Here is a 21038-nt window from a genome sequence, read left to right on the forward strand (position 1 = left end):
GAGTCATTTGACCCAGGTGGCACAGTTAATAATTGAAAAAGCCGGAACTTAAATGTTGGCCTTATCCTACATAGAAGTGCTTATTCTACAACCCCACTTTGCAGCATTCTGGAGAAATTAACAAATTAAACAATTTCTTCTAGACACTAATAATAGTAAGTCAAAGGAATGTCTGTGAGTGAAGTATCTAAAAGATGCCAACAAATTCTGTTTTTTAAAAAAAGACAAATCCAAAATTTCCATGGATGGAGGTTGTAACTGGGCTGAGGCCAGCTCTGCCGCCTCGTGGAGGCCTCGTCTGAGAGGTGGCGGCAGCCATGCGTCCTGGGAGTCAGTGTGATAAAAGCAGCCTTGGAAGAGAGCCCAGCAGCTCTGCATTCCTTTTTTAGTTTTTCCCATTTCCAAAGACCAAAGATCACGGAAGGAAGAAGAGAAAAACCATTATTTCAGATTGAACTGAAGTCTTAAACTGTAAAATAAGTTAATGTGGGCCTGCTGGGGATATCTTGGGGGTTGGGGAGGGTAGACTTGTTCTTGGATCTTGGCAGAAGAAATCATTATCTGGACCTTTATTGGATTGGATACCCTTTTCTGCATGTTGGGCCTTCCTTCTCTGTGCTCCCGAAGTGCCCTGGGTAGGATGTCCTCTCAGCTCAGTGTGCTGGGATTAACACTGAAGGAAATTAAACTCAGAGCATCCCAGTGGGCACCAGAGGGTTCTGCAGAGGGGCCTGGGCTCCTACCTGCAACCCCAGTTGGTAGTGCAGACAGGAACAGGTGGGCTGGGCACATACACTTCAACCACCCTTTCTCCCCTTCCTGTCTGTGACCTTTAGAGTCTACCCCATGGTGGTGCCTGCTGTAGCTGCTCCCTTGGGGAGAGAAATGCTTTGCAGATGGTTCTGTGAGTGTAGGTGTGAAAACATGGGCTTTTGTAACTGAGAGGTGGGAATGCAATTCCCTGCTCTGAGATTTCTTGACCTTGACATGTGACTTTATCTCTCTACACCTCAATTTCCCTTCTGAAAGGTAGAAATAAGCACACTGCCCACCTTGTGGTGTCATTGTATCTCTTTGATGATGCATAGAAAGCAATCAATGGCCGGGTGCAGTGGCTCATGCCTGCAATCCCAACACTTTGGGAGGCCGAGGCAGGCGGATCACGAGGTCAGGTGATCGAGACCATCCTGGCTAACACGGTGAAACCCCGTCTCTACTAAAAATACAAAAAATTAGCCGATGTGGTGGCGGGCGCCTGTAGTCCCAGCTACTCAGGAGGCTGAGGCAGGAGAATGGTGTGAACCCGGGAGGCAGAGCTTGCAGTGAGCGGAGATGGCGCCACTGCACTCCGTCCTGGGAGACAGAGCGAGACTCCATCTCAAAAAAAAAAAAGAAAAAAAAAAGAAATCAGTATCCCAGTGCCTGGACCAAGTACTAACTAAAGGGAGCAGCACTGAGAAAAACTGACTCTGCTCATAGGGCAGCTGTCCATACACACATGGACGGCACAAGTAAAAGAAGAACAAGTATGGGGATGTTCTTGATGAGGATGTTGAGAAAACTCACCACTGACATAGCATAAAGAGCATAAAGAGCATAAACCCAGTCAGGTTGGAAGGCAGCTTTGAGGTCTTCAAATCTAGTCTTCTGCACAGTGCAGAAATCCCCCTTCCCACAGCATGCCTGGTAGGTGACCACCCCCTTTTAGAGGTCCCCAAACCTACCCTGTATCAGAATTATTGGGGGCTATTGTTGAAAAAGGAATTCCCAGGGCTCAGCCTGGGAGTAGCTGCATCCGTGAGATTTGAGGCAGAGCCTGGCAAATGGTAGCTGGACCGTTTGAGAAGCTCTTTGTAAAGATAAAATTCAGAAGGGCTGAGAGCGTGCCTGTTTTCTTCCCTGCTGTGTCTGTAGCAGTTAGCACAGATCCTGTGGCAGAGTTGGGACGCCATAAATACCTGCTGGATGAGGGCTGAATCATGCGGCCTCTTCCAGAACCATTCCGGTGATCGGAAGCTTCTCCCTAGAAAGGCAGCTCGTTTCTGTTTTGATTAACTGATGGCTAGTTACGGTCTTGCTTATAATAAGCAAAATCTTTCTTCCTCTCATCTTCACTCATTCAGCCGAACTCTTCTTTCAAGAGTGACACAGATTCTATTTCCTCTCAGAAGGGATTATCCCTGAGCCATAGTTCAGTAAGGGTGGAGTATTTTTTCCAAGTGAAGTGAGGGCTGAGTGATGAATAAACTAGGTTAGAGGTGCTTCATCAAGAAACTGAAACCCAAGGAGTCAAAATGTGTGGCAATGAACTGGAGTACATCAGTTGGATCTGAAGGACACGCAATATAAACCTGGGCTCCCCAAACCTGATTAAGAGTCCCAGTGAAGCCCTATGAAATAGATACCATTTTACACATGAGAAAAATGAAGAACTGAGAGTTTACTCAATATTACCTATGAGCTGGGTGTGGTGGTGCATGCCAGCACTATGGGAAGCTGAGGTGGGAGGATCACCTGAGGCCAAGAGTTCAAGACCAGCCTGGGTGACATAGCGAGACCCCCATGTCTACAAAAAAAATTTAAAGTTAGCTGGATGTGGTAGCATACACCTGTAGTCCTGTAGCTGCTCAGGAGGCTGGGGCAGGAGGATAGCTTGAGCCCAGGAGTTCGAGACTGCACTGAGCCATGATCGTGCCACTGCATTCCGGCCTGGGTGACATAGTGAGACCCTGTCTCTTTATTAAAGAGAGAGAGAGAGAGAAAGAGAGATTACCTGTTAAATATAGAAGAGCCAGAACTTAAACCAGGTGGAGAATTATGTTAAAGTTCAAAAAGGTTGGCTGTGGTGGCTTATGTCTGTAATCCCAGCACTTTGGGAGGCCGAGGTGGGCGGATCACCAGAGGTCAGGAGTTCGAGACTAGCCTGGCCAACGTGATGAAATCTCGTCTCTACTAAAAATACAAAAATTAGCTGGGCATGGTGGCAAGCACCTGTAATCCCAGCTACTCGGGAGGCTGAGGCAAGAGAATCACTTGAACCAGGAAGTGGAGGTTGCAGTGAGCCAAGATTGTACCATTGCACTCCAGCCTCAGCGACAAGAGCAAAACTCCCTCTCAAAAAAAAAAAAAAAAAAAAAAGTTCAAACAAAGAAGTAGCAGCCGAGTTTGAGACACATAGGAAAAAAAAAAAAAAAAAAGAACTTAAAGCCAGAGTTGTGGCTCCTGGCTCTTCCGTTGACTGCGTGTTTTGATAAACACCTCTCGCCCTTGGCGGACTTCATGTGCAGTAGTAGATGGTTCCAGAGAAGTCATTAAGACCATCACAGCTCATCTGACTGTCTGTGATCCTAGGGTGCTTTGAGCTGGAGCTGAACTGCAAAGTAGGAGCTGTGAAACACGCAGGTTCAGAAATTCTCCTTTTCAATCTATTCAGGGTTGGTTAAATATCGTTCTGTGTGCATCTTCTCAGGAAATGTTTTCTTATTCTACATTGGCTAGCCAGGAGCACCTGGGGCTGTATAGCAGCTCTTTCAGGAGGTTTAGTAAACGGTAATATGATATTATATGTTTTCCTACTTATAGACATCCTGCATTCAGACACACATTGAATGGTACCATTAAAGGCTTTTCTATTTTAAAATAGCTTATTAGAATAAATATGAGGTTGGGAGAGCACTATTAGGTTCTCTGCTGATAGTCAGGGCAGCCTCTGGTTTTAACATTTTAATATTCACCTAGTGGTATGAGCACAGCTGGTTTCATCGGCAGCGGTGATTGGCAGACTTCCTCTGTGTGCCCAGGAGCTTTTCTAGGGGTGGAAAAAAGGAGACAGCACTGAAAGCATCCTGCAGATCAGAGCTAGAGACACCTGTTCCTGGTGTTTACCTGGAGAAGTTAACTAGTACGCATCTACTTCCACCCCATTCAGATAGAATTTACCAATTCCAGATGGGCTAGGATGGTGGGTTGTGGATAATGTATATTTTTTGTTTATTCACCCATTCATTCATCCATTCATCCACACACCTGCAGCATAATGGGCCCCTAGAGCACTTAAGCTTTTTAATCAAGGAAGCAGAATCATCAAATTTGTGCTTTCAAAACATTTCTGTGGCTAGGTAGGCAGAATGGAATGGCACAGGGCTACCCTGAGGAAAAGGTGATCAGGTACAAATCTGCTAATCCAGGAGAGAGAGAGAGAGGAGAGCACAGTAGAGCAAGGGAAGGGATGAATTTGAGAAATACTCCGTAGATAAAATCTGTGGGATTTGGGCGTGGCAAGGATTTGAGGAATGAGGAGCAGGAGGGTTCAAGATTGATTAAAAGGCTTCTAGCTTTGGTGATAAGTTTGATCTTGATGCTACCAACCAAGAAAACAGGTAGGGGTCACACCTATTTTGTAGGAGGAGAAGATTGTGGAGTTAGTTTTGGTCAGCTTGCGTTGAAAGTCATTGTGGAACAGCCAAATCACCTAAGAAGGAGAAGATTGTGGAGTTAGTTTTGGTCAGCTTGCGTTGAAAGTCATTGTGGAACAGCCAAATCACCTAAGAAGGAGAAGATTGTGGAGTTAGTTTTGGTCAGCTTGCGTTGAAAGTCATTGTGGAACAGCCAAATCACCTAAGAAGATGGTGGGCTGATACATAGATTGAAGAGTAGGGCACTTTGGAAAGAAGTCTGAGCTAAACACAGAGATTGGTGATCATCTTCCAGTCAATGGTGTCTGAAGCCACCGGAGTAGATCTCATCATCTGTGGATAAAATAGAGAGCAACAAAAGGAGGCCAAGAAGGGGAGTTGGGGAGCACCAGCATGTTAAGGGAGGTAGAGAGAGGGAAGCCCCATGGAGGAGGTAGGGGAAGGATGTTCAGAGGGAGTACATCAGGGAAGGGACAGATGTCACCGACGCTAAAGGCTTCAGAAAGGTGGAGTGGGGTGAGAGCCAGAGACAGCAGGGATGGGGTGAGGGGTAATGTAACCAAATTTTGCAGAGTCCAGTTTATGCAGCTAATGTCAGCACTTGGGGAGGAAAACCTAGACGTTATGAACACTGGTCATCCCAAAAGGGAGGAAGAGAAGTGCCTTTAGTTGAGCATCTACCATGAGCCAGCACTTTACATATATCATCCTTTTTCTTTTTTTTTTTTTTGAGATGGAGTCTCACTCTGTCACCTAGGCTGGAGTGCAGTGGCGCAGTCTCGGCTCACTGCAGCTTCCACCTCCCAAGTTCAAGTGATTCTCATGCCTCAGCCTCCCAAGTAGCTGGGATTACAGGTGCATGCCACCACACCCAGCTAATTTTTTTGTATTTTTAGTAGAGGCCGGGTTTCACTATGTTGGCCAGGCTGGTCTTGAACTCCTGACCTCAAGTGATCCACCTACCTTGGCCTCCCAAAGTGCTGGGATTACAGGTGTAAGCCACCATGCCCAGACTTATATCATCTTAATTTGATCTGAATATCCATTCTTAGAGGTCAGAGATAGATTTTATACTTAACCTTTTATGATAAGGAAACTGAGGCTCAGAGAAGCTATACCTTGGTCAAATCATACACAGGTGGGGCTAGAACCCTGTTTTGCCAAGTTTTAAAATCCTTTGTCTTCCTAATTTGTCATGCTGCGTTCTTTATACCCAATGGACGAATGCTCAGCTCAACCTTTGCATGCCAGATGCACTGTGTGGAAGAATTGTGGTTCTCTGTTCCTTGGTTCTCACCTCCTGAGCAGCAGGAGCCGGGCCTTGAGCCAAAACCTGCAGAAGGAAGAAGAGAGGGGAGTTCCCTGCCTAGAGCCATTCGTCTGCTGGCTGGTGACACCAACACCAGGGCCCCAGCGGAATAGCAAGCCTGTTCGCTCCTGTCTGGCTGTTAGTGGTGATGTATGAATAAGCAAAGAAGACAGCTTCATTTTCATAAGTTAACTTGTGCCTAGAGTAAGGAAGATGGAGAACAGCGCACTTAATTATAACCACAGGCCCAGCCTGAAAAACAATGACAAAGCCTTTTCTGTGAGCCACAGTGTTTTATTACAGTAACTCCTAAGAAGACAAGACAGGAGGTGCAGAATGCTGAGCAAGCCAGCACCCTGTGGCCACCTGTGTCATCTTCCCCCAAGGAATCCCCTGGGATTTTGCCTCTTCACACGATGGCAAGCTGAAGATGTGTTTGTGTCATCAAGGTTACAAGTGTAGACTTGGGCCTCTGGAGACCAGGATTTAGATGCCACCTGGATGATGGGCTGGGATTGCTGGAACTGTCACGGATCACCTGTATCATACATGCTGTCACCTGGTGGCAGAGGGGACTTCCCTCCTAGAAGGGTATTACCTGACAGAACCCTTATTGGAAAAGCTTTTGGGAAGGCCTGGCTGCAGTGCTGGAAGGGATGTGGTAGGTGAAGGGGAGGGAGGGGAGACATCCAACTTGTCTGGCAGGTATCACCCACTTACCCCACAGAATCAATTACTCCCTACTTATTATTCCCCCATCTCATCAGTGTTTATATCATGCTGCTTCAAAATTGTTTATCTGTCTCCTTTTCTAGCTGCCCCCAGGGCAAGAACTATGTTTTTTTTTTGTCTTTGATTCCTTAGTATTTTGTGTGGTGTCTGACACAAGTCAAACCCTCAATCGATACTAAGCTGAACCAACATCTCAGCAAACTAAGGGCCGTGTCAGCTAAGGACAGGAGGAGATGGTTGAGCTGGAGGTCCAGGCAGATGGAGCAGAGTGTAGGACCAGGGAGTTCTGGGTGCTTCCATAAGAGCAAATGCTTACTGAACGCTTTACTATTTTCTCGACACTTTTAGTGGTAATGTTTGAATAAGCACAAAACACAGCGTCATTTTCACAAATTAACTTGTGCTTAGAGGAAAAAAAAATTGAATTCAGTGAGGTATGTTACTTACTATCTCTATTTTACAAGTGAATGAAGAAGCAAGCACAGAGAGGCTAAGTACCTTGTCCAGGGTCACACAGCTAGTAAGTGGAAGAGCCAGGATTTGAGCCCAGGCATCTGGCTCTGGTGTTCATTTTCTTCACCACTTTACTGTACTCAAGAAGTATGGCACTGGAGACTACCAATGAATTCTACCAGTTTATGAGGTGAATGTAGACACCACGTGAGTTTATTATGTGCCAGTCACCCTGCAGGTGAAATTTACCCTTGACTAAAGCAGGAACAGAGCTTCCAAACTCCAATCAGTAATTCTCAAACTTTAATATGCATCTGAATTACCTGGGGAGTTGGTTTATTCCAATGCAAATTACTAGACCCCATGGCCAGAATTCTTATGCAGAAATATTGTGCAGTGAGGGAATTAATATGTGATATTACTTCCCCATATGCACCACCCCCGCCCCTGCCAATATTGAACCAACTTAGAGATAAAGGAGGGAGAGCCAGATGGCACCTTATTTTATTGATAAAGGTGAAATTGGAGGACTCAACTTTAGAGTCCTTCAGTATCTACAATGGCTCTTCCTAGCACCAAAACCCAGAATTGGAATTGCTCAGCTATCCCAAGAAGTAGTAGGCAACCACAGCCTCATTGAGAGGAGGTCTGCTCTATAAAATTTAACAGCATGAAAGAACAGATTCGATGCAGGCTATCTGTCGGCATGCTGGCTCCTGGAAGAAGCGACAGAGGAAAAGGCTAGGCCACATCAACTTGGTTCCCTCTGAAACTCACCTTTCTCTTCCCCATGGATGTGGAAGGAGTAATCTATCACTAGTCAGATAACTGTCACCAGTCAGTTAACTCCTTTCACACCTATGGGGAAGAGAAAAGGTTGGCTCAAGGTGTCAGGAAATCCCTCCTTCTAGAAACCGGAGAAGTAGGGGAAAGCAGCCTCCCACTAATAACTAACTCCTAGGTTGAATGAAGCCCAGGAGCCTGTGCTTTTAGCAAGAACCTCAGGTGTTTCTGAAACAGATAGTCCTCAGACCATACTTAGAGAGGCAGAGTTCGAGAATGGCCTAATTGTTGTGCTGGATGACCTCCAAAGAAAACCTCATGGATAAGCTTGCTGTCTGTCATGGGCTTACGGGTTAGGATGGGCAGTGACTATCATATGTACAGTGCTTAGAGTTCCAGCTTCTGTTCTAAGAACTTAACATACATGAAGTCATTCCAGCATGTGAAGTCACAGCAGCTCTAAGAGTTAGACACCAGGGCAGAGATAGGTTAAGCAATTTTTTTCACGGCTACCCAGCTAGAAGGTGGCAGGGCTAGGAACCGGAACCAGGCAGCCTGAGTTCAGTCCACACTCTTTATGTCCAACTATATTGATGTTCATGGTTCCCTCTTCACAGAGAAGCTGGGAAAGCACAGCCTGAAAGCAAAACTCAACACTGTTGAGAGGCTAAGCAACATCGCTTACCCTTACTACTGTTTTGATCATTGATATGGCAGCTAATGAATTTCTTTTAAAAAGCAAAATGAAGTCTCAGTAACTGTTGATTATTCTGTTTTTTTCTCACCAATGGATATTAAAAGTAGTTCTAACTATCATGTTGCTAATTAAGGAATTTTTTAAGAGGATTGGCATGCGTGAATGGGTTAAGTGGTACTATCATCAAAAGCAATGCAGCCCAGGTACAAACTGAGCGAAGAGCAATTTGGATATTATTCTTTGGGATAACGTGACTTTAGGTTAACCATGAAAATCATTCCTTCTATGGAGATGAAGACCTTGAGTTTAAGCCTTATGTAGAGCAACCCTAAGTGGGTGCTGCCTCCCCATCTTTGCAGTTTTCCATACAGGGGAGGCGGGTGCCTGAGTTGCCAGAGCTGGGTGGAAGGTCTGTTAATGTTGGTGCCTGCAGAGAGGGTGAAATGATTTGGGAGGACACTAACACACACCCGATCAGGAAAGATTTACCCACTAGATGTCATTTATTTAGCAGACATTTATTAAGCACCTACTGTGTGTTCAGTACTACACCTCGTATCTTGCCCTTGGAATAATGCAGGAAGTGGATATTTACAAATGAGGTGTGCCTGTGCCTGAATAATACCAGCTTCATCCTTTATAGGGTATAAGTCAGCTGATGGCAAAATACCAGTAGGAGCCAAGCATGGTGGCCCACGCCTGTAATCCTAGCACTTTGGGAGGCTGCGGTGGGAGGATCACCTGAGGTTAGGAGTTCGAGATCAGCCTGGTCAACATGGCGAAACCCTGTCTCTGCTACAAATACAAAAATTAGCCAGACATGGTGGCGGGCGCCTGTAATCCCAGCTACTCAGAAGGCTGAGGCAGGAGAATCGCTTGAACTTGGGAGGCGAAGGTTGCAGTGAGCCGAGATGGTGCCATTTGCACTCCAGCCTGGGCAACAGAGCAAGACTCCATCTCAGAAAACAAAACAAAGCAAACAAACAAAAAACAGTAGGAAGTACTAAATAGTGATGTCTTCCATCTAATATGGGAATGAAGATAAAGTAATAGTTCAGACTTGGGCTTATTCATAAAAGGCTTCATGCTGGAGACGGACCTTGGAAGGATTGTGGGTGGGGATTGGCAGGGGGGGCAAGGGCAATGCCTGCCAAGAGAGAGCTATATAAGCGAGGTAGAAATTAGACCACAGGCAACAAAACTATATATTTTTGTTTGGCAGGAATAAAGTGTATCTCGTAGAGTATTTGTCTGAAGAAGTAAACAAGCAAAATAAAATGTATGGAATGCCACAATATAAAATTTGGACTTTCAGATATCTCAAGATGACCTTACCTGAAATTTAGATGGACACCTAAATTCAATAAAAGATCATTCCCAGGCTGGGCACGGTGGCTCACGCTTGTAATCCCAGCACTTTGGGAGGCCGAGGCAGGCGGATCACAAGGTCAGGAGATCGAGACCATCCTGGCCAAAATGGTGAAACCCCGTCTCTACTAAAATACAAAAAATTAGCTGAGTGTGGTGGTGTGTGCCTGTAGTCCCAGCTACTCGGGAGGCTGAGGCAGGGGAGTTACTTGAACCTGGGAGGCAGAGGTTGCAGTGAGCCCAGATTGCGCCACTGCACTCCAGCCTGGCAACAGAGCGAGACTACGTCTCAAAAACAAAACAAAAGACCCTTGGGATACCCACCTGGGGCCTTAGTAATTATCATAGTAGTTAGGTATCACCCCTCTCCCCCAACAATGACACTTCCCATCCTCCTTGTGAGGTTATTAAATGAGGTTTCTAGCTGGGTCATAGCATCAGGACAGGACACACAGCTTTCCCAACTAAGGGCACCCTGCCTTTCAGATCTAATTGTTCTGCACAAATGTCCTAAGCTTGTTGCACATGGGATTGATTGAATTGGTGTTATGTTTTTCTGAGGAATTCTACAAATTTTAGATGTAATCATATACAATGACAAAGTGGGTGGTAGTATTTTTCCCGTGCCTCTAATTTATGTATTTGTGCCCGGGGTGATGATTTAGATAGGAGCTTAATAAAATTGATCAAATAAATTACCCCAAACCCACACACCATCATTTCAGGGAGCTGTCATCATACCAAGGAGATGCTATGTCACCCAGCATAGTGTTCCAAAAGAACCACTGTTTTCCTAAGTGCAGATGGGCTTCTATTTGGTCAGAAAGGTCTTTATTTCTCAAATTGGCCAACAATGTCAGAGTGTAAATTCAAAAGGTATTGGTTAGCTGTAGAAGAGAGTCATTGTTAGTTGCGTGACTGTTGCAAGTTATTTAAACTCTCTAAACCTCAATTTCCCTTTCTTTTTTTTTTTTTGAGATGGAGTCTCGCTCTCTCACCCAGACTGGAGTGCAGTGGCACGATCTCAGCTCACTGCAAGCTCCGCCTTCCGGGTTCATGCCATTCTCCTGCCTCAGCCTCCCAAGTAGCTGAGACTGCAGGTGCCCGCCACCACACCCAGCTAATTTTTTGTATTTTTAGTAGAGATGGGGTTTCACCGTGTTAGCCAGGATGATCTTGATCTCCTGACCTCATGATCCGCCCATCCCGGCCTCCCAAAGTGCTGGGATTACAGGTGTGAGCCACCATGCCCAGCCCTCAATTTCCCTTTCTACAAAACGTGGATTGATAATTCCTGCCTAAAATATTTGTTTTTGTAAGGATAAGCAATAATGCATCGAGACAGTGGGAGGAATCTTTGTTTCAAACAAATGTAGATGTTTATCCCAGCTCCATCTTTAGCTGTCCAAGGCACTAGTCCTTTGTGAGCCGGTTTCCTAGGCTGTGAAGTGGTATTGATAATAATTGCAAGAGAAGGCCTTCTCCGTGATGGAGTTGTCTAAAGGAGCCAGGTGGATCAGATGTGAAGGCCCAGAGACATGTACGCCCTGAGAGATTGACTAAAGGCTAACTTGCCTAAGTTGCTAAGATGCAGCAGAGACTGAGGCCAACATCAACACCAGCTCTGGGGACAGAGGAGCAGTTGTTATCTAGACAACACTCTTGCATTGATATGATATTGACATGATGCTTGTTGACACAAGATAAATATATTTGAGAGGAAGCAGTGAGGGTGAGCACAAAAACCCTGTAAGAAGGTGGACAAAGAGTGGCTCTTCTCTTTGGGCTCTCGTCTCAGCAAACAAGGGTAATCCCTCCTCCCTGTCATGAGAAACCAATCCCAGTCCATTCCCAGAAAACGAGTAAATTAATGTACAGTGGGAAATACCAGAATGGGAATGCTTGAGAAATAGTATGCCTGTCAATAAATATGTGCTCCATGAGTTAGGAAAGAAATGCATGCATGCATGCGTGAATAAATGAATGAATGAATGAATAAATGAATGAATGAATGGTTTGGGATTCTAGCTTTATCAGATTCACTAGGTGACCTGGAGCAAATCAGTTAACTGTTCTGGGCCTCCATTGCTTCTCTATAAAATGGAAATAATAAAAATGACTGCCTAATGGTGAGAATTAAATATGTTAATACAAGTTAAGCTCTCAGGTCAGAGGCTGGCACTTCATAAAACCTCTCAATAAGTGAATACTGTTGTTGTGATGATTTGCCATTACACTGTGTCTTCAGTAGTCACTGATCCAGATGGCTTGGCTTCTCCTTTTAAGATGTTTGTATTCTCTGTACTTCACAGGTCAGCAAGTCCTGGGCTTGGTGGAGAACCAGAGTGACTGGTACCTTGGAAACCTGTGGAAAAATCACCGCCCATGGCCAGCCCTTGGAAGGGGCTACAACACAGGTAAATCCTCAGGGTGGTATGGGAAGAGTTGCAGAAGGTGATGTAAGGGCCCAGTGCGCCTTCCTCAGGAGAGGAGATTGCAAAAGCTCAGGAGGAGGCCACCTGATCGCTTGAATTCAGTGGTGGCTGGTTTGTGGGCAGTTGGCATTCCAGTTCCTTCTTGGTGCTGTAGCCACAGGCAGAGTAACCGTTGGGCTGTGGCATCTCACCAGAAAGCCCCTCTCCTGACCTCTAATACAGATCCTATTGGATATCTTTATCAGTATGACCCATAGGTTCCTTGGCTCTGTTAGTATGGACCAGATATCATTCTTCAGTAACAACCCCATTTCAGTTTCTTAACGCAACGGATATGTGCTTTTGCCAATCACATTCCATGTCCACTTGCGGTCTTCAGAGATCTGTGTTCACTGTAGGTACTCAGGATTCATCTCCATGCACACTTCCATGTATGTGGTGGGAAAGTAGCAGAAGTCGTATTATCTCTTGAAGTTTTTGTTTAGAATTGACATAATTTCATATTTCATTGGCTAGGCATGTTGTGTGGCCATGCCTCCCTTCAAAGGGTGTGGGCAAGTGCAGTCTACCATGTGCCTGGCAGGAGAAAAGGCAGAAATATTTGCTAATCAGCACTTTTGAGGACCACATGTGCCTGGCAGGAGAAAATGCAGAAATATTTGGTAATCAGCACTTTTGAGGACCACAGACCTATAACCATGTGTCTAAAATAAAATCCATTATTCAACCTTGTTACTAGCCCCAAACTTGCGTCTCCTCTTTAGTTTCTTTCTCTGTTATTGGTGTCCTTCATTCATCCATCAACCCTTCTTCTTCACCAGCTGTCTCTTGAATGCTCACTGTGTACGAGGCCCTATGCTAGCTGTGGCAGACACAGTGCATGACCTCATGGAGTGTATAAGCAATGAAACTAGAGCAGCCTCTTCCTCCTGAGGCTCAATTCCCGTCAGTATCTATCTTCGAAATGCTTCTGGATCCTTCTGCCTCCCTCCTCCATCCTCATTGCCACTGCTGTGGTATCCCATTCTCAAAGGATGCAGACTCCTGATCCTTATCATACTAGAATGTGGAACTCAGGGAACGGTAGGTTGGGTGAGACCAAGAAGGGCTGGAACTTGGCATCTGAGACCAGCAAATGAGGTGGGTTGGGACAGGTGTCTGGCTCTGGGGACAGTACCACCTAAAAGTGATAGGTGAAGCCTGCCCTGGAGGCTGAGGCCAGTCTGTAGTGGCATCAGCCAAAAAGAGACTCAAACTCTGAGAGCTGATGGTCAGACTCCAGAAAAGTCTAATGCAAACACAGGGTCCCAGAGAACAAAGGAGAAGGGACATGAGTCAAGCTTCCAGAGGTGAGAGTTCACAGATGGGGTCAGAGTGGGGGTCAAAGCTGGAGGAGGACAAGGAAAGAAAATCCAGCATCAATGTCCAGAGGTAGCAGGCAGTCAGGGAGCCCTGTATTGAAGGCCATCCTAAGAGACGGGAACATTCCTTGGCTAACATTTGCCTGAGTATTAGATATGCCTTGCTCTATGTAATTTTTTTTTTCCTGTAACGCCTACCAGGCAAACAGAGGTTGCAATTGAAGAATGTCAACCACCAGCCCTTCACAGACCCCAGAGTCCCACCCTGGAGTCTCCCATGCTGTGTTGGGCATTAACCCTTTAGTTGCTGGATGGTGGGGAAGTCTGAGGAATTCCTGAGAGGGGCCAGGTGGGGGAAAGGCAGCTGAGGGCATCAGAGCAGTGATTCTCTTAGCAGGTCAGGAGGTATTTCACTCTTTCAATAATGGGTAAGGCAGGGCCTCTACATATCAGCTGAGTATTAGCCAAGCACCATGTTAGGTGCTTTATGGGTGTCAATCTCCTTTGATCCTCACACTCACTCCATGAGGCAAGTGCCGTGCTTATCTCTAGTCTATACCAGAGGAAACTGAAGATTGGAGCATTGAAGGCTGCAAGCCTGAAAAGTCAAGGAGCCTGTGGTGTTAACTGCCAACCTGCCTTGCTTGAACTTTAATGGCTTCAGGATTAAATACTTTTCAACAATAGAGAATCCTGGGCTCTGCCCTTCAAGAGTCTGATTGACTGGTTCTGTGCAGGAGACTGAGATTCTGCCCTACAGGAAGCCTCTAGGATGTTTCTGGGGCAGAATGTCCAAGGGCCTGCTCTGATTAAACATGACACTCTGTGTCCTGTCCCAGCAAGCTCTCCCAGATGCTGTTTTCTCAGTGCATTGGAGACTGGACCCTCCATGAACCCACAGCGGGCCAGGGACAGGGGTTCCACGTGCTTTCCTCTGGCAAGTGACTAGTCACCCCGTGTTGATCTTTTGTGCCTGGATTTTCAGACACGTTCCCACCAAGCTTTTAGGGAGGTGGAGACACCCATGTTTCTAGGTGGAGAAAGGAAGTCTCAGGAAAACCCTGGTGTATACATTTCATTTCTGTCTTCCAAAATATATAATAGAAAATGTCACATAGAAATATACTGCAGTGCCTCAGGGATGCTGCATCAGGATCACAGTTACCTGCATAAAACAAAAGCCGCTGGTCATCAATCCGGGTTTGCAGGGAAAAGAAGAATGTAGCACACTAGGGAATTTATTACGACCAAAATGGCATGTCTCTTCTCGCCCGTCCCTATTTGCTATAGAATGTAGCATCAGGAGACACAGGAGCACATAAACCACCTCCAGTTCCCCCTTGATATGTCAAGGCAGTGAGTGACTTCCCTCTCACTGGTACTGAAAGGGCAGAGCAGAAGAGGGAAAGCCCTGTTGAAGTGATGTGTCCATTTAAATAAGCCAGTGACACCAAGTGATTATTATGAAAGGACTTAGGCAACATCAAAATGCATTGGCTTTCACAATGGGGATGTGTCACTTTAAAACCAAGGATTGTGCCACACAGTGAATGAGTCATCCAGACATGTAGAGTCTCATGGAAACTGAGGACACCACTGGAGGGAACCTGCTACCCTAAATCCCAGCACATCTGAAGCCTCCAAAAAGGATATCTCCAGCAGAGCCTCCTGTCGTATGCCTTCAGCTTGATGCTAGGAACCCAGGCAGATCTGGGTTAGAGCTGCACTACAGTCACTTACTCTCCGTATGCACTTGGCCAAGTCGCTTCACTCCTTGAACCTCAGTTCTCTCCCTTTTTAAGATAGGACAAGGCCGGGTGCCTGTAATCCCAGCACTTTGGGAGGCCAAGGTGGGTGGATCACGAGGTTAGGAGTTCAAGACCAGCCTGGCCAAGATGGTGAAACCCCATCTCTACTAAAAATACAAAAAATTAGCTGGGCATGGTGGCGGGTGCCTGTAATCCCAGCTACTTGGGAGGCTGAGGCACGAGAATTGCTTGAACCCTGGCCGAGATCACACCACTGCACTCTAGCAGGGCGACAGACTGAGACTCCATCTCAAAAAAAAAAAAAAGACATAACAAACCTAATATGTGAGGATTGCAATTAATGTTGTAACTTGTTTAATGAGCCTAGCCTGATCGAGGGCACAAAATACGTACTTAGTAAATCTTAGTCTTTCTCCTCTTGCATTTTTCTGCCACTTGCTCTATCAGGGAATGAGATTTACCGACTGGAAAAAGGAGGTTATGTGATTGACTGGGGTTTGCTAAGGTCTCCCAAGCCCTTCGGTCAGAAAGAACGAGTAAGTATTTTACTTTCCCCAGCTATAATCCAGCTACCTGGCAGTTTTTCCTGTATCTCTACTATCTGAAAAGGTTAGCTTTTTATATCACATTAGGGAAAAAAAAATGACTATTTAGTTCGAGTATCAGCTTCCTCACTGTGTTTTACTTTGAAAATCCCCAGAAAAAGCATACGAGATGTTTGTGTTGGAAGCTCTACCTTCAAGACCTGGCTTTGTCGCTTTTGAGTTCTGTGCCTTTTGGAAAGCTTACCCAAGCTCTGGGAGCCTTGGGCTTCTCATTTGTGAACTGGGGACCTCAGAACCCACTCGGAGGCTCCGTTGTGGTGGTGCAGCCACGTGTGCCTGGTAAACCAAAGTACTTTAGGAAGTTGGTTGTGATTTTTATTTATCCTCCTAACCGTAGCCCAACTGAATAACTCTTTTCAGCTAATTCAGATTCAACCGCAGACATCAAACACGGCCTCTTCACTACACATTCATTCATTGACTCATTCCACCAGGCATCATACCAGGCACCATAGCGTGCATGGGCTTTGTTAATTCCTTGAATTATCTTATAAACGAGACTTTTCCCCTTACAAGAGCCAGTGAGCTTCCCCCGTTCTCTTTGTTTGCTTTTCTTTCCCCGTCTGCTTTTACAAAGCCTACGTGGCCACAAAAGATTAGAGAAGATCTTTCCACCGTCTCCCATTTATCTCCTTCCCTTCTTACTAGAGCCGTTCCCAACTTAATTCCAGAAGCTACTGAGCCGCCGCAGCTTCGGATGGATAACCAGGCAGATCCTAGCACAAAGCTCTTGCCCATAACTGTTCAGGTGAAATTACAGGCGTCTTTCACAGTCTTGCACAGAAATGGGTCAGTTTCCAGCCACTCTGCCCAGGCAGCATCTCCTAGATGCAAGAAGCTGTCATTCACCCAGCATTCAGCTGTGAGCAGGACGTAGAAAACAACAACAAAAATACACCTAGGATTTTGACAGGCTCATCAAGATTCAGCTCTCTTCAGTTCCTAAGCTGATGGATGAATATCTTAAAAACAAACAACAGCGAAGAAAAGGGGAAGGAGGGCTAAACATAGCAGGGGATTGGAGAGTGAGGTGAGGGAAGGCAGGTCTGTAGAAAGAAGATGGCATGTTTGCAGATAGGTTTATTTGCGTGGGGTCCCAGAGGTGACTCAAGCCCAGGGTACGTCCTCCGCAAGTTGAAGGGCGTAACCCTAGCCAGAGAATGTGCTTTTTAAAACAATTTAAAAATAGAATGTATCGTGTTTCATTCAGCCCCCAAATTAGGGCAGAGACAGGCAGATGGAGACCTGGCTGTTTAGGCAGGGAGGAAGAATTTCTCTAGGAATCCTTCTCTGCAGGACAACAAAATTGGAATTCTCAAGGACTGGCTCACCTCTGAGGTTGGAGCAAACCGTGGAAGGTGATGGGCAGTAAAGTCAGATGTCATGGAAAATTCCGTGGCAGAGATTCCAAAGGAGAAAACATTTGACAATTTGCCAAAGAACTGTTAAATAGCTTTAGTGGGATAAATAGAAATACGCAATCTAGGCTCAACTTACCTCTGCCTTTGACATCCAGCATTCTGGGACCCTGGCTAAGTCTCTTCATTTCTCTGCATCTTAATTGTCTCTGCTGTCAGGAACTAAGATCTCTTCGTGTTCTGAAAGAATACTGTGATTGGGTGATTTCTGTCTGTAATAATTGCATCCAGAGAAGCTATATTTAAATATAATTTATTCATTCATTATGTGCTACTGAATACCTATAATACTGGCAAGGGTAGGGTAGAAAACTGTTTTTTTTTTTTTAATGGGTGATATCAAGAACCTTCCTTCAAAAAGTTTATCGTCTAATAGAGAAGCGTTTGCATATCTGCAAATAAAGTTAGTATGACTTGAGCCTCTTCCATGATTGAGATCCAGAATTGATTATCAGTCCTGCAGTATTAACCCCTAGACTAGCATTTTCTAGACTAATTCCAGAGGTCATTGCAAGGGGTGTGAATATGTGTTTAGAAATTGTGAACAGAGGCCAGGCGCGGTGGCTCACACCTGTAATCCCAGCACTTTGGGAGGCCGAAGCGGGTGGATCACAAGGTCAGGAGATCGAGACCATCCTGGCTAACATGGTGAAACCCCGTCTCTACTAAAAATACAAAAAATAATAATAATAAATAAATAAATAAATTAGCCGGTCATGGTGGCACGTGCCTGTAGTCCCAGCTACTCAGGAGGCTGAGGCAGGAGAATCACTTGAACCTGGAAGGCAGAGATTGCAGTGAGCTGAGATCGTGCCTGCATACTGTGTCTGCCCTTTGGAGATTCATATGTGCATATTAGAGATCTTATAAAGTCTGGAAGTAAAGCTATTACACGCAGAAGCATTTCCCAGTTTTACTTGATCCTAGAGCTACGGAAAAAAATTGGGGACAAACTGCCTGTAGATGGAGTCTATAGAATAATCCCACGGAAAGATGGGTGCTATTCTAAGAACAGTTCTTCTGACATCATGCTCAATGGAAATGTCTACTCCCTACTTTCTTTTGTACTGTAGGTTCTCATTCATCTTTCTGCTGCAAAGATGTAGACACTGTCTTAGGTGCTGTAACAGATGTCCCATAGACTGGGTGGCTTAACTACAAACATTTCTCACAGTTCTGGAGCCTGGGAAGTCTAAGATCAAGGTACCCAGCCATTCTAGTGTCTGGTGAGAACTTGCTTTCTTGTTTGCACATGGACACCTTCTCATTGTATCCTGACATGGCAGAGAGCAGGGAAGGGAACTATTCTGTCTGTGTATCCTCTTTTTTTGTTGTGTTTTTGTTTTTGTTTTTTTGAGACAGAGTGTTGCTCTGTCACCCAGGCTGAAGTGCAATGGCAATATCTCGGCTCACTGCAACCTCCGCCTCCTGGGTTCAAGCGATTCTCCTGCCTCAGCCTCCTGAGTAGCTGGGATGACAGGCGCATGCCACCACACCTGGCTAATTTTTGTATTTTTAGTAGAGACGGGGTTTTACCATGTTGGTCAGGCTGGTCTTGAACTCCTGACCTCGTGATCCACCCTCCTCGGCCTCCCAAAGGGCTGGGATTACAGGCGTGAGCCATCGCGCCCAGCCTTGTGTCTCTTCTTACAAGGTTATTAATCACATTAATGAAGTCTCTACCTTCATGACCCTAATTACTTCCCAAAGGCCCCACCTGCTAATACTGTCTCATTAGGAATTAGAATTTTAAAATATTTTATTTTATTTTTGAAATAGGCTCTTGCTCTGTCAGTCAGGCTGGAGTACAATGGCACAGTCACAGCTCGCTGCAGCCTCGACCTCCTAGGCTCAAGCAGACCTCGCAGGCTCAAGCAATCCTCTCGCCTCAGCCTCCAGAGTAGCTTGGACTACAGCTGTGCACCCCCACCCCGGGCTCATTTTCTTACTTTTTGTATAGACAGGGTCTCATTATGTTGCTCAGGCTGGTCTCGAATCCTGAGCTCAAGCGATCCTCCCACCTCCGCTTCCCTAAGTGCTAGGATTACAGGTGTGAGCCACCATGCCTGGACGGGGTTAGGACTTTAATGTGTGAATTTGGGGGAGATATGACATTCAGTCCATTGCAGGCACCATATCATTGCACCTTCTTAATCACTCTGCTGTGTGTCATTGCATAACCGAAGCGAGCATCCATCCGAAACCTTCTGTCCATATGTAGGAATTCTGTGACAGATGCCTTGTACACCTTTTCCCATCCTGATTGGTTGACCACCTTTAGATAGCTCCACTTTTTCTCTTTGGAAGTGACACTCTGACCTGAGTGATATCCAGTGGCCATTATCAAACAATTGAAGGTTCACACCTCCACCTGTAAACTTCCGCTCACTGTTCTGAATCACTTAAAATGCCTGTTTAAAATGCCAACTTCAGGGCCCTGCCCCCAGAGAAAGTGAATCTGAATATCTAGAGATGAGGCTGGGTGACTGTTCTTTTAAACATGCTCCCTACTTGATTCTGATGGTTACTCAAGTTTGAGAACCAGTACCTAAGCCTCCGATGATGTACTTTTACTGCCGCATTGCACTTCTAGCTCAAATTGAACTTGAGTTCAACTGAGAAGCTCCATGAATGACTTTTCAGCCAAATGCTCCCCTTTCTGTACTTCTGAAGTAGCCTTATTGAGTCCAAAGTACAGATTTTATATTGGTCTAGTGAGTTTTATCTTCTTTGGACCATTCTTTTCACCATTTTATTAGACTTCATTTTAGGGTTATCCACAAAAATACTAAAAATGCCTTCTGTTGCTTCACCCAGTGTCCTTGCCCCATATTTGTAACAAATGTTTTGAATGCCTCTTTTATAATCCTGGAATGAAATTCAAGAATTACATCTATATTATATTGCCTACAAGTGTGATTTTTTTTTTTTTTTTTTTTTTTTTTTTTGAGACAGAATCTCACTCTGTTGCCCAGGCTGGAGGGCAGTGGTGCAATCTCTGCTCACTGCAACCTTCATCTCCTGGGTTCAAGCAATTCCCACGCCTCAGCCTCCTGAGTAGCTGGGATTACAGGCAGGCACCACCATGCCCAGCTAATTTTTGTATTTTTTTTTTTAATAGAGACAGGGTTTCACTGTGTTGGCCAGGCTGGTCTCATACTCCTGACCTCAAGTGATCCGCCCACCTCAGCCTCCCAAAGTGCTGGGATTACAGGCGTGAGCCACCATGCCCAGCCATAATTATAATTTTTTTAAAAAAACTAATATAGTGCCCTGGCTTTAATACAAAGAATAAATAAAAGAAAATTATTATAAAATAATATTTACTTCAACCTGTAATGCTCAGGCTTGGCTATAGTAAATGACCTAATAAAGTGGTCAGATGCTTCTGTGCCTGTATTTTGGATAGAACTGTCTTCACTGTGACGCCTACGAATGCTGAATGGTACTGATGCGTTACCAGCACTCCGCATTTCATGAGTGGGGTTTGCCATCTGTGGTACATTTTTCCAAAGTAGTGAACAACTCTTGGTAAAGTATCAGATGACAGGAAGTACCATCTTCCCTTGACTTGTTTTCAAGTTCAGTGACTATTCAAACCATGCAAAAAAAAAAAAAAATGGTTTTAAAAAATATCCCATAAATAGTGTTAGTTCCAGGCTCAAATATTGATCGGGTTTGGATCTGTTTCCC

General features: G+C 45.2%; 1 protein-coding gene across 2 annotated transcripts in view; it reads left to right on the top strand.

The window, feature by feature from the left end:
* LARGE1 (LARGE xylosyl- and glucuronyltransferase 1) overlaps nucleotides 1-21038 on the top strand; it is a 645394-nt gene that overhangs the window by 480558 nt on the left and 143798 nt on the right. For both annotated transcript variants that reach the window (XM_030815681.1, XM_030815680.1), the window contains exon 7: nucleotides 12070-12174. In XM_030815681.1, the coding sequence (XP_030671541.1) occupies nucleotides 12070-12174 (105 nt within the window). The remainder of the gene's footprint in view (nucleotides 1-12069; nucleotides 12175-21038) is intronic.

This window comes from Nomascus leucogenys, chromosome 7b (genome assembly GCF_006542625.1).
Source record: "Nomascus leucogenys isolate Asia chromosome 7b, Asia_NLE_v1, whole genome shotgun sequence".
NCBI lineage: Eukaryota > Metazoa > Chordata > Mammalia > Primates > Hylobatidae > Nomascus > Nomascus leucogenys.